Source organism: Convolutriloba macropyga, chromosome 11 (genome assembly GCF_964194025.1).
Source record: "Convolutriloba macropyga chromosome 11, txConMacr16.3, whole genome shotgun sequence".
NCBI classification, from domain to species: Eukaryota; Metazoa; Xenacoelomorpha; order Acoela; family Convolutidae; genus Convolutriloba; species Convolutriloba macropyga.
The window spans coordinates 2,658,998-2,672,171 of record NC_134478.1 but is presented as its reverse complement, the minus strand read 5'-3'; the positions used below and the strand labels follow the sequence as shown (position 1 = coordinate 2,672,171).

The 13,174-nt window shown below is 36.4% G+C and overlaps 1 protein-coding gene across 1 annotated transcript; it reads right to left on the bottom strand.

Annotated features, from left to right (window-relative positions):
* Nucleotides 1-1,365: 1,365 nt before the first annotated feature.
* On the bottom strand, nt 1,366-5,387 carry LOC142349993 (uncharacterized). The gene has a single exon (XM_075401874.1). It carries the CDS (start codon nt 4,678-4,680, stop codon nt 1,441-1,443), a length of 3,240 nt encoding a protein of 1,079 aa, XP_075257989.1. The 5' UTR covers nt 4,681-5,387; the 3' UTR covers nt 1,366-1,440.
* Nucleotides 5,388-13,174: the final 7,787 nt, after the last annotated feature.

The window sequence follows — 13,174 nt, the reverse complement described above, 5'->3', positions numbered from 1 at the left end:
CATTTCGGTACCCGAAAACGTTCATTTTGGCTTTAAAACAAACAAAACAAAAGTGGATTTTTGAATTTTTTGTGCTTCAATGAAGGAAACAACACTTTTTACCAAAATCTAAAAAATCTAGCAAAAAGCAAATTAAAACGCGAATAACAGAATTTAATTATTGTTCAGTGATTAAAGCTCACGAATATTCTGCAAAGAAAAAGCAGAACAATCTAAGTTTTCTTTGATTTTTCCATCATTGTGTTTATAAGAAAATAATTAAAGAATTGGTTGAACCAAATAATGCTATATGCACAGGGGAGCAAAAATATGCATAGTCTAAAACAGAGAAGTATCAGTAACATTGAAGGAATAAAAAAAGAATCCGGGTACTTGTATTTGATCTGTTGAACATGAAACATAACTTTTTGTTGGACCCTGAACTTATGAAATCGAGTTGTCCACGAAATTCCCGTCATCCTGAAGAAACATTTATAAAAGATAAGTTGTATCTTGTGACTAACATTCTACGCCCTCTACTGCATTTATACGTTAGGTCAAAATTTTCTGAATGAAACGACACGTTTCGTTTTGCTGATAAAAAACTGACAAATTTGAGTACCCTTAGGCACAAGAAAAACTTCTAGGGATAGGTTTACGAGACTGCCGAACAGCTATCCATCTGTCAAAAATGAGAGTCGGTTCTCAGTGAAAAGGATTTTTAGTCATTTAGTGAGTTCTTTTCGAAAAAAACTTAGTAACGTAGTTGCAGTGAGTGAAACTGCAAAGTGATTCAAAATATTTGGTTGCAAAGATTATAAGTTTCTGGTCAGTAACATAGCTACGGGGAGGCAGAACTTGTAAGAGTTTTTGGGTTAGGAAGTAAAGCGAGGGATTATTGGATGCTTGCAGAGAGAGTGATTGAATTGGTTTGATTTAGTGTGGACCAATTATTAGTTTTAATAGAAAAATTCCTTTTGATTGTTGAACTTACCCAATTATCTGTCTCTGGCTATGACATTACTTGTTGCTGGTATTACCTAATTTGGTTAAAAATTCAAATACCCAGCGTGAAGTTTTAAAACAGGCGGATGAACAAATTTTTTTGGGGACAACACAGTTTTTGGGGAGTTTTGGACGCTAGCCAGTCCCCAGCTAGAAGCCTTCTTACGACAAAAATACAAAATTCTACAACTAAATTCGCCTATTGTCACTCGTTTCCACAATTCGCTCTCAACTGTTTAATCTTAAAACATAGGTTGTAAAAAATCCCGATAAAATCAACTAAGTATACTCGATTTTTTGGACATTGGGCACAAAATGGTAGAAATTAGTAGCTAAATTTTAAAATTCGGTTATTCAAATTGGTAAAAAAGGAAAAAAGAAGAAAATCAAAACTAATTTATTAATTGACTCGTTAATAAAAAGTAGCCACAATGTGAGCTTGTTTATTTGTTTGTACTATAGATCTTCCTTGTTGTTGCTAGCTCGTGATAAAGCCAAGCTTCGGAAGAAGTCGGGTTTTGGTGGACCTTTTGACGACTCGGAATTCCGAGATGGTTGTTGCTCATTTTGGACACTTCTCAACAGTTCTCGCTTCTCTGACCCGCTTCGGGGAGAACTCATTTTTTGACTCCCATTCGAACTTCGATTTATGTCTTCGGGTTTGATTTCGTCATTGTCTGCGTCATCGATGACGTCATCAACGTTGTCTAGATCTGATTCGTACTCTGATTGGCTGGCGACGGATTTGTTCATGTTGTCAATATCCGATTCCTCCTCTGTTACGTCATCTTCGTTCTCTGGTTCAATTTCGTTTTCGCCTTGAATTATTGATTCGTTTGTTACGTTTAATGATGGATTTGGACTTGACTCATGTTTGACCTCCAAAGCGTCCATCATTTGATTGGCTCCAAGGTCATGTGGGCTTCCTTGACCTTCAAATCTGATTGGTTTATCTTTTTCATTTTCTTTCGTCAACATTTTGTCGATACAAATTTGATATTGATCATCTTGTTCTAAGTCATTAATCAGTCTGATTATGTTTTCTTTTGTCGATTGCTTCCGAATTTCCTCTTTTAATGTCCGGATCATTTCCAGATCTCCGGAAGGGTCATCTCCAAGCCATTCCATTGCAGTTTTGAGTTCGTCAATTGTCGCTTGATCTTGTAAACTTAGCAACCGTTCTTGTATGACATTTGTTGTTTCGCTATTTCGCAGATTCAGTTTAATTATCGCTCTAGCAGCTGAGATTACGACGTTTAAATCGTTCGCCCATCTAATGCACCACAAAATTATTGATGCTAATTGAGCGTTCGACTGGCCGATATGGGCCAGAGCGTCAATCGCCGCTGACTTGACCTTATCGCTCGGGTCAAATTGAGCCGATTCTTCCAAAGTGTCTAAAATTCGTCTATCTTTTAGCATCAAGCTACTGGCTGTATTACAAGCCGCGACGCGCACGCTTATGTAATCATGCTTGAAGCACTTCAAAAAATGGGGAAGCAATTTTTCAGTCATGATTCCCAGCTGGCCTGTTCGTTCCACGACGTCTAGGATTGTTTCCCGATCAGTTTTCTTGTAAAGGTTCAACAGTTTGCTGTGAACATGGTTTCCCAATCCGAGTTTTCCCAGCGCTACGGCGGCAACCGAGCGAACGTTCGGTTCGATGTCGTGCCACATTATGTGAACCAACTTTCGAGTGATGTCTTTATTCGGAGGACCTCGCAGACTCGGCAAAACCTTGCAAGCTAAGAATCTGTATTTCCAACTTGTACTGTTAAGTTGTTCACCGATTAAACAGTGGATAACTCTTGTACTATCGCTTAGTTTTGACAACGACAAGATGCAAAGATCCATTTCGCTTTTTTCAGCCGTTTGAAGTAAACAATCTATAAAGACGTTAGCTATTTTTGAGTCAACGTAACCAGAGTAGGTCAAAGCCAAAGCTGCTATAAATTTTTCCTCAAATGTTGAACTGACTTTTTCGATCACATCGCTTATAATTTGCTGACATTTTTCAGAACATTTGTCCTGTATCATTAATGTCAAAGCCGCCCCAAATCTAACATAATGCGACTCATCATCCAAACCGGCTTGAACAAGTTCCAAAATACTATCCGGCAGGAAACCTTGGTCTTCGTTTGCGATCACAAAATCATCACCGTTCGGCCCGGCTAATCTGTCCGAAAGTTTTTCTAGCCTAAAAACGGTCGCTTGCGCACAAACTCCTAACGCTTCTAACCGGATTCTGCTGTCTAAACTTTTGAGCTTGTCAAATATGTCGGCTACTTGAGAGTTATGCCAAAGGGAACCAATTTTATGCAGTTTAAGCCATCTTTGAACAATCATTTTACGATGCAAACCTTCAGAATCCAGCTCGACAAGCTGCTTGTCCAAGTCGATCGCCTCAACAGCCGAATTATCGGCTGCTTTCATTTTTCGGTGATCGGTTTTGATCCGAGGAATTTCTTTCCAGCGTTGACTTTTTCCCTGGAACCGTCCAATTTCGCTGGAATCTTTTTCGGGGAATATTTTTGTTTTTCTCACAGTGTAAATATTTCCCGTGTCCAGGTGTAATTCCTCGGCATTTTCGGTTAGGAAGACACTTTTGGCCCCTCCGATTATTTCGTTCACAAATTTCGAATCGCTTTTGTTATGACTCATTGACTGTTTGACAGCTTTTGCCCGCTTTTCGAGAATTGAGGCATCAATTTGACTTGATGGTCGCTCAATCATAGCGGATCGATTCTCGGTCATGGCCACAACTTTTTTAACATCTTCGTTTTCTTCAGCAAAGTTCTGTTTGAAGTAAAGCGACTTGAATTTTTTCGACAAGTTTTCGTTAATCGGTTCGCCCGATAACTTTGTAGGCGATCTTCGAAGTTTGCCCAAATACTCGGCTTGTTTGTTTTGTTCGCTTGTTTCGCTTTCACCGTCAACAACTAAATCTTCCTGTTCTTTAAACCCAATTTTCTTTTCCTCTAAGAACTGTTTAAGATGTTCTTTTTGACTGGGTGATGGAACATGGTTTGAAACGATCCATCTTGCCGTATTTTTACTAACCCTAGTTAGTATATATTCATCCCAAATTAGCGTTTTCTTTTTCTGTTCAACTTCTTTAAAAATTTTACTCTGTGTCGTGATGTCTTTTCGTGTTCCGCTCGGCACTTTTTCAGTTCGTGAGGTATGTCGTTTAAGTGAGCTTTCGGCTAGCGATACCTTTGCTCTCTCTTCTTCAACAGTTTCTAAAAAGTGAACTTTCTGCTGTTTTCTGGCCTCATATTTCTGGTTTGACTTTAACGCGTGACAATTGACGTGAGTTTTTACGTTGGGTTCAACCGAATACATTCGACCTTGCTCGGTTCCGGGCTCCGTTTTGGCGGGTCCTCGCTTTTCCTTAACCCCTGGAATTTGATTGGTCCGATATAACTCTTCGAGAACAATTTTCTTGGCCAAGTCGAAAGTAATAGCTTCCTTTCCGCGAGTTTTAACCACGTCGAAATCAAAGCTCATATCAATGCATGCTTGTTTTATGTATTCATCTCGGATTTTGTGTCGGCCTTCAAAAAGGTCCACAAATTTGGGCACTTTTTTCAACATTTCCATCGTTTCCTCGACCGTTTTCAGTTCATCTTTCGTGGGACCAACAGTAACCCGAGAGGCGGTGGGGTAAAAAGTGGGAACTGGTGGTTGCGTCATCTTGAGGCAAAGTTCGCGAAATAGATATTTTGTTATAAATAAGATTCTACTTATAAATTATAATTTTGACAAATGTATAAACCCATTAGATTAATAAAAACTTAAACCTAGGAGAGGTTTAAAGTTACCCACGTTACAATTTTGATCACCATTTTTTTTAAAAAAAATATATATAATAAGCAAATTTATTAGTAAAACATTAACAAACTAAACAGATTTAAAGTTCTGTACAAAACAGAAGTCATATAGAGTTAGTAATAAAAATTATAAAGAAGTAACAATAAAACTAAATTCTGTTTTTGTTGAAAACTAAATTATTACCGTCCCATTTCATCAACATAATTTTTTATTTTTTATTTCAAATGAAAACTGAGTGTTCAATGTCTTAATGGCTTAGAACACGCGAGTAAACAACATAATTTTGGCTTTGAAAAGCACAATAATTCAAAATATCCAATTTAGCCGTTGTTCATTATATTGTGATTTGCGAATACAAAAGATTTAACATTGTGGTAAAAACGGCGCGTGCAAAAAAAAGCATTATTTGAATAAATTCTGGTGGTACTGTTGAATTTCAAATACCACATACTCTTTACCTATAAATAAGCACAACGCATTTGAATAGAGGCTTCTGTATAAGATTTTCATTTTAATCTGCTTTAATTTTGAACAACAACTTCAAAAAACATAAAATTCATCGCCAGCAACTCAAATAATACATTGACGTGTTATAATTTTTACTATAGCTCAGTTCAGTTTTGACAAAAATTGCGAAATGTTTTGCTTTGTTTTGAGCAGAATTTTTGAGTAAGAATTCGATTATATTTTAATTGAATCAATTTTGCACGAAAAAAGTGCTTTCATGCTCTATAAATTGTGAATGAAGTCTTCGTTAGGAAGCAAATTGGCCAGATATTTACATTGACACTTCATAATTTTGACAAACAATGGGATGCATTATCAAAGGAAAAAATAACACCATAGATGGCTGAGTTCAATGTGACAAATAGATCATCGACCAAATGACACTAATGCTATAATTTTTGATCATCTACAAAAACAGAAAAAAGGTTTTTTTATGAATTTACATCCCAACGAACTGAATCAATTACCTGTAATCTTGTAACACCCTTTATTTAAACCCTTTTTTAAAACCCTATATCATTGAACCCCGCATAAATTTATACCTTAAAAGGTTTTAAGATTTCTATGATTGAGGATAATTCAGTTTAAAACAATTCTAATTAGTCCATTTCATGGAGATTAAAATCATTGTGAAATGACAAGGGGGTGATTGAAATACTTTTACGCATCACTCATTTCAACTAACTTTAAGCAGTTATATACTGGCTCACAAATGTGAAAAACTTAAAACTAAAGGCTCAATTACTAAACAATTATTAATAAATTAGTTATCCCATTTAGTATCTAACGATTAGAAGTCTCAACATACAAAAGTGTCTCCTGAATTACTTTTTTAATTGGCTTTGACAATTTTCTCCGCAGTTTTTAATTGAATTTTGGTTTTGCATCTATTCGTTGCTCGTTCTTATAAACGTCACAGTTATTCGGATTATTGACATTGCTCTTTAAATATTCATTGATGTGTGAATGCATTTAATCAATGTCGTCCGTTGACTTCACAGCTAGTTGTTCAATTGATTTTGATTTCAGTTATGGTTGTAATTTATTTTAGAATTTTTCTAAATTTGGGCATTTAGTTCTACTTTATGTCAATTTTTAACTTAGTGTCAACATTTAGACCTGCAATCCAATTAGTTGTATGCCGTTTTAAAACTTTATTAATTTCTTTCTGGTGGTTGATGCTTCATCACGTGGACACTATTCGTTTTGATAAAAGCTTTGTGAGTAGTTAATACTTAAATTGCTTTTTTGTCTTTCAACAGATTCTCGTTAACAGCGAAACTCATTGATTCTCAAAACTATATTTTTTGCAGCTCAAAACAGCATCAAAAAGGACGGAAATAATAAAATTTGAAACTTGTCTTTTAGCTAATGATTTTGGTGGCTTCAGCATTGGACTTTCCTTTATTGCTAAATTTTTTTCTGTCTGTTTTTTCCGGTTTTTCAGATGACTTAGTATCATAATCGATATATACCGTTGGTTTCAAAAGGAGAAAGATGTAGATCTAAAAAGAAAAATTTTTCATGTTTTAATTAAAAAGCTAGTGGATTTCAGATTTATTAGGACTTGTTATCTAATCCCACTAAAGTATTGTCCTTACTGCTCACTAATTATTGACAAGTGATTTTTCAGTTTATTTGATGGTAAAAAAACTTTGTTACTACGGGCTTTTATAATTATATACCGAAGTCCTGCCGAAAAAATTTAGTTGTTTGTTTTGTTACCTAGTCTTTTCAAGGACGAGTCTCACGGGGACTCCAGTATAGTAGGTATTACTGAATTCATTTAGAAAATTAGGTTTACATGATTTTTTTCTCAAACATCCAGTTTAGAACATCCCTTCATCCGCTAGAAACTGAAATCGAAATTTTAATTGAACGTGGTTGGAACTTATTGTAATGAACGGACATTAACTGATCCACTTAATGACTACGCACTGAATTTTATTAAATTACCTCTAAAACTATCAGTGAAATTTTTATTTTACCAAGCAACGAATTGCAATGAATTGCCCTATTATTTAACAAACAATAATTGCATTTACAAAAAAGTGGCATCGTTCGCAACTTTCTGTTTAAATTTGCATAGACATTCTTGCTTAAGTTTAGCAGAAAAATTTAGCACAAAACGTATCTTGATATCTTAACGTGTCACAATTATATTTAACTTAATTTTTGACAATTATCTATGATTTTTATTTGCTCACAAGTCTTCATCAAATGTTTGGCGGCAATTATTTTTGAAGTCTCTAGCGTCCAAAACTTTGATCAAACGCTTGTTCACAATTCTCGTACATGAAGAATTCATTTTCTTAGTTTAATAACCCATTTGTCAATCTGCAATTTATCTATAACCGAACTTCGTTTTTAGGAACCAAACAATCAAAGTTTAGTCGATTTCAGTTGGCGTTTTTTTTCAATACGATACTATTTAAGGTCAGAGTTTGTGTTCTTAAAGCAGATATTTTTGATATTATCAGAGAGCATGGCATGGCACAGTCACAGAAAGAATCTAACGCCAACAAAAAAACAGCCTTGGTATCGACCCATTCTGGCAAAAAAATTCGCCGGACGGAAAAATTATACTTTTCAAAGCAAAGTCACCCTGTTGGCGAAAAAGGCAATTCTTTTGTATCTTCTCAATTCCATTTTCAATTAAATATGAAGTTTTGCCAACCAAACACGTTTAAAAGTAAACAACTTTTAAAAGTAAAAGTAAACACGTCGTAGTCTTCTTTACAATCCAAACGCGAAGCAATATTACGGAAAGCTTCGCTCATGATGAGTTGACTAAAGGGGGAAATAAAGGGAGAACTGTTGGAGACAAACCTTCGTCTCACTCTGACAAACGAAGAGCCTTTCTAGTGTATCTCAACGTTCGATCCAGCGGACATTGCGTGTTGAATAGAGAGAGACCGCACTGCAATTTTGACCAGCAATCTGCAATTAAGCTTCGGTAACTCTTTGAATTTGTTTCCAGTCGACCTATCAATATAACATTTGATAAAATTATCCTAATGACTAATAAACAAACGCATGGTTAAAATCTGTTTTTAATATGAAAATTGAAAAAAAATGCTTAAAACTGTCAATTGGGAAACGAGAAGTTTCCCTCGTCTGCGATGTTTGTTTGAACGACAAAACTGTTGATCTGCACCGCGCTTTAACAATTGACATTATTTTAGAAATGGAGGTAGCAAAACAACTTATGACTACACAGCCTCTGTATCAAAGCATTAATGCAATCAATATTCTCGACCAATAAATATTCCAGGCAGCAGGCGCACAAACACACAATTTGCACGACAACTCAAAAATTGTTGCAAATGCGGCCGACAATGGTCAAATAGTTATAAAATAATCTGTCTAGCGACAGGAAATAACTGTCAAGGCTCTGCTATCCAACATCATTTCGCTGGGTTGTTCCAACAACCCATATCCAAACCTCCAAGCACAACCAACTCAAGCACAGCTAACAAAGTTTCAACCTTGAAAACTCAACAGGAAGCCAATTTGATATTATGTTGTTTCACGAACTAAAGAGCAAAATGATTGAGCAAATAAAATTTGATTGATGGTTAATTTACTTTCGGAAACGTTTGCTCTTTAAAAATTGTTTGCCTGCAGCTGATGTAGTTATTCGTTGTGGCGATTGAATTTGGCTCAAAGAGACTCGCGTACAAGAGGTAAAGAGCTTCTCTTATCGACCAATCAAATTGTTCGGCCGAATAAAGACACTAAGACCGTGCAGCTACTGTGATACTAGAGCTGTGATACTAACGGTCATTATTGATGGTCTAAATTCTTTAATAGGCGATGATCTCTTCCCTGTTCTTGGTCTCCCTGTGTTTTTCAAAATATCCTTTGACCCAGGGTAAATCTGTCATTATAGTAACTCAATGTTAAATTAATTAACTAATTAACAAAAGAACTGTTAAAAATTTATTCAACAGAAAATAAGAAGGCTCATCGTATGTCAGTAAATTGACCAGAAAAATGGCCTTCCGAAGTTAAAAAAAATTGATTGATGTGTGACATAAAGAAATAATATCAAGCAGCTCGAATCAGAATTTTACCACACCTATAAAACTCATTGTCAATAGTTGCCCTACTGTTTAATTACCACTTGATTCTTCAAAATGAAAAAAATCGGTTCACAAATACCAGAACGTCTATTCTGATACGCTTCGCGATAATTTTTCATTGAATATACAGACGTCTGCATTGAAAAATCATGTTTTGCCCATTAGATCTGAAATAGGCTAGAAGAGTTAACTTAATCGTCACGCCAGTACTTTATCTCATTGCAAAATTAATTTGCTTTGCAGAGATTCCACCGGCGCAATTAGACATGCAACACGTTTCTACACTTTTACCGATATGCCCTCAAAGTTGTAAAAAAACAACAGACCACATTCTTATTGGTCCTAAAATAATTATTATTTCTGGATGATAGTTCCATCGTTCATGGGGCAACTAAAAAGCAACAGGCTAATTCTGTTTTTAACTGTTTTAAAATTAAATGAACGTTATTTAGGCAACAGCTCACAAAAACGTCGAATAGACAAATCTCACGTATCAATTCCAAAACAACCTCATTTCTGGCAATTGAACCAACAGAATATTCTAAAAAAACTACGATCTGTTCTTGGATCTCTGAATTTTATCGTAACATAGCACAAATATGCCACCCTTCATACCATTACTTGAAAAGAACAACATTGATTTGGACACAAACTTGACGTTCTCATCAACTGATTTGAGTAAAAAACATGAAACGTGCTTCAACTGAAAATAAAATTGCTACAGAATTGACAAACTGCTGCTATAAATCTTCACCTGCTACGCAAATCAAAAAATACGCGTCTAGAACAGAAATAGAAGCTGCATTAGGCCTTTTAACATATGATGGCTAGAACAACATTGCATATACCTCTCATTTTTTAATGCAAATAAAAAATATTCTTAAATTTTACTCGGAAAAATTTTCACTGTTATAACGGATTATTGTGCATAATTATCCCTTTAAAAAATCGTTCTAGTGAATCACATAACAGTCAACTGGTCAAATGTATCGGCCCCTTTTTCCATATGGTTTCTAATTCGAGCCTCTTACCCGTGAAAAACAAGTCTAGTAGAACAAGTTGCACGCAGTTCCCTTCAATACGCAAAATAAACCTTATCATGTGCTGCCCAATTTTGGAGTAGGAACAATATCTTATGGTCGCAAGACAGTTAAGTCCACCTTAAATGCACATTCACGTTTGCACTAAAGCATCATTAACTTTTTTCCAAAAATTCACCAAATTCACTCGCACCAGAAAGTACACTCACTGGAATCTCAATTGTTGATTGACACGATAAGAATGCAAGCTCACTTGCACCGCAAGTACCTCCCCGTACCTAACTCTAAGTCGAATTCAGAACTGATTCAGAGTCTATTTCAGGTCACGTTTTACACTGAAGTTGTCTGATTCAGAGCTAATTCAGTGATTTATTCTGAATTATCTTCTGATTCAGAAGAATACAGGATATTTTCTCTGAATTTTGCACTGATTCAGAGAAATTCAGAAATCACTTCAAAGTTGGTTCTGAAATCGTTCTGAATCAGCACTAAATCATAAAACTTATCTGAAATTCTTCTGAATCAGTCCACTAAATTTAATAGGAACGTTCCTAACGTTCTTACAAATTTCAAATTACGTCAAGTCAACTAAATACAATACGCATCAGTCTTTCGCACTTCAAAATAATGTGCTCAGTAATTATTTGCCAATCACTGACATAAGTCTGAACATAGTAAAAAAAACTCTAATTCTATTTTCTTAAATAAACAATAGATTCAAGTACCAGACAAAAACACGCCAACAAGCACAAATAACTCAACCTATCAACTGCCACTCAGGAAAGTCCATTCGGACTAATACAGCCATCAATCAACACTTTAACTAAGTTGCGGTTACATGAACAACCCGAAACTACCAGTTTCCCACGATCAATATTTGACAACCAACACACCTCTAACGCCATTGACCCTCGATGATGCGTGCATCCACAACTACGGGCCCCGATGACTCCCATGACAAAAGTGCAGGTGATGTCTCAATTGATAAAATAGTCAGCAATGTATTAAATTAAACTTTCCTCTCGTCCGTGACAGGGAAGAGTTGCAGTCGCCAAAGGAGCGCGTGGATGCATCCTCATAAATAATGGGAGCCAAATCAATTATTTAATCCGTACATTGATTTATTTTATACGCCATTGAGTTTGAATTAAGGGAACATCTGCATTGACGAACGAACCGCCCTTTCAAACTTGTTCAGAAAAGACTTTCTTCAGGAAATCCTCGGAGGTCAGCCTTGTATCTGAGGAAAGGTTTTTCTCTTACAATACGCGTGGTGACCGTACACCCACCGCAATATTCTTGTACGATCCCTAGAATGTCCCCACCCATGTAAAGCGCTTCGTTGGAACATTACATCAGTAGCATCTGCGTTGCAATTCAAGCCGTCAAATGATGGATAGATCCAACTCAGGGAGTTTAGTTTGAATTTGGTGTACCAAAATTATTTGTAAAAATGAAGAAATGTGTTTTCTCGCATAGGTAGACATATATTTTAGGACTATACGGTTGAAAATTTTGTGAAAGCTTGGATCTTTTCCTTTTGTGCCCCCCCCCCCCCCCAGTAGGTTATGCGCCCCTCAGTAACAGAGCACGTGTCATTACACAGTAAATCATTATGTAAAAATATGGCACGTGCGTCTGTGGGGCGCAAATAATATGCGCCCACTAAGCTGGGGGACACAAACGGAAAAGATGCGAAAGCTTATAGTTCAAACCCTCAAAACTTCTTGAAAAATTGGATCTGTTCTGTTTCTCCCCACCAGCGTTTTTTACGTCCCCCGCTTACAAATTGATGTTGTTATATAGCACGTTACTATGTAAAAAATAGCAAGTTCGCCTGTTGGGGGATATGAGCTAGGGTGGGGGGGGGGCAGAGTAGATTCGAAAAATCTAATAGAATCCATGGGGTAAATGGAACCATTGGATTATACCAAGTTCTTGGTCTCAGTGGTCGTATAGTTAAAACTTTTTTACATAATAGTGATAATAGAGATGTTGACATAATAGACACAATAGAGATATAACATGATATAATTAATGTATTTGAAGCTGCTGGTAATGACCACCAACCATTGCATGTACTAAGGATTAAAAGAAAACGCTTTTACTCAAAACAGAGCCCATCTGTCAATTTAGATCTTTTTTCGTTTGTGCCCCCCGCGGCTTAGTGGATGCATATTATTTGCATCCCCCAGACGCACGTGCATTTTTTTAAATAATGGTTTGCTATGTAATGGCAAGTGCTCTGTAACGGGGGGCGCATAAAATACAGGGGGGGGCACAAACGGAAAAGATCCGCCATTTTATACCATCTCTGAATTTGTAAACAAAGAACGATTAAGATTTCACCTTTTTATCCACGCCTTAACCGAAAACCAAATACTTCGCTCAGCAATATCACTACTACTCCTAATCACATGCCAATGTTTTGTCAGAATTTTGCTTTTTTGGATATTTTCGTTTGTGCCCGCCAGTACGTTATGCACCACCTCCCCCCCCCCCCCCCCCCCCCCCCCAGTTACAGAGCACGTGTCATTACAAAGTAAATCATTATGTAAAAAATATGGCACGTGCGTCGGGGGTTGCAAATAATATGTGCCCACTAAGCGGGGGGGGGGGGCAAACGGAAAAGATCCTTCTTTTAGATGAACACTGTTTGTGGACAGTTTTCTCAATGACGTGTACTGGATAAACAAGCACGTGAGTATTTTGGACCAAATTTGG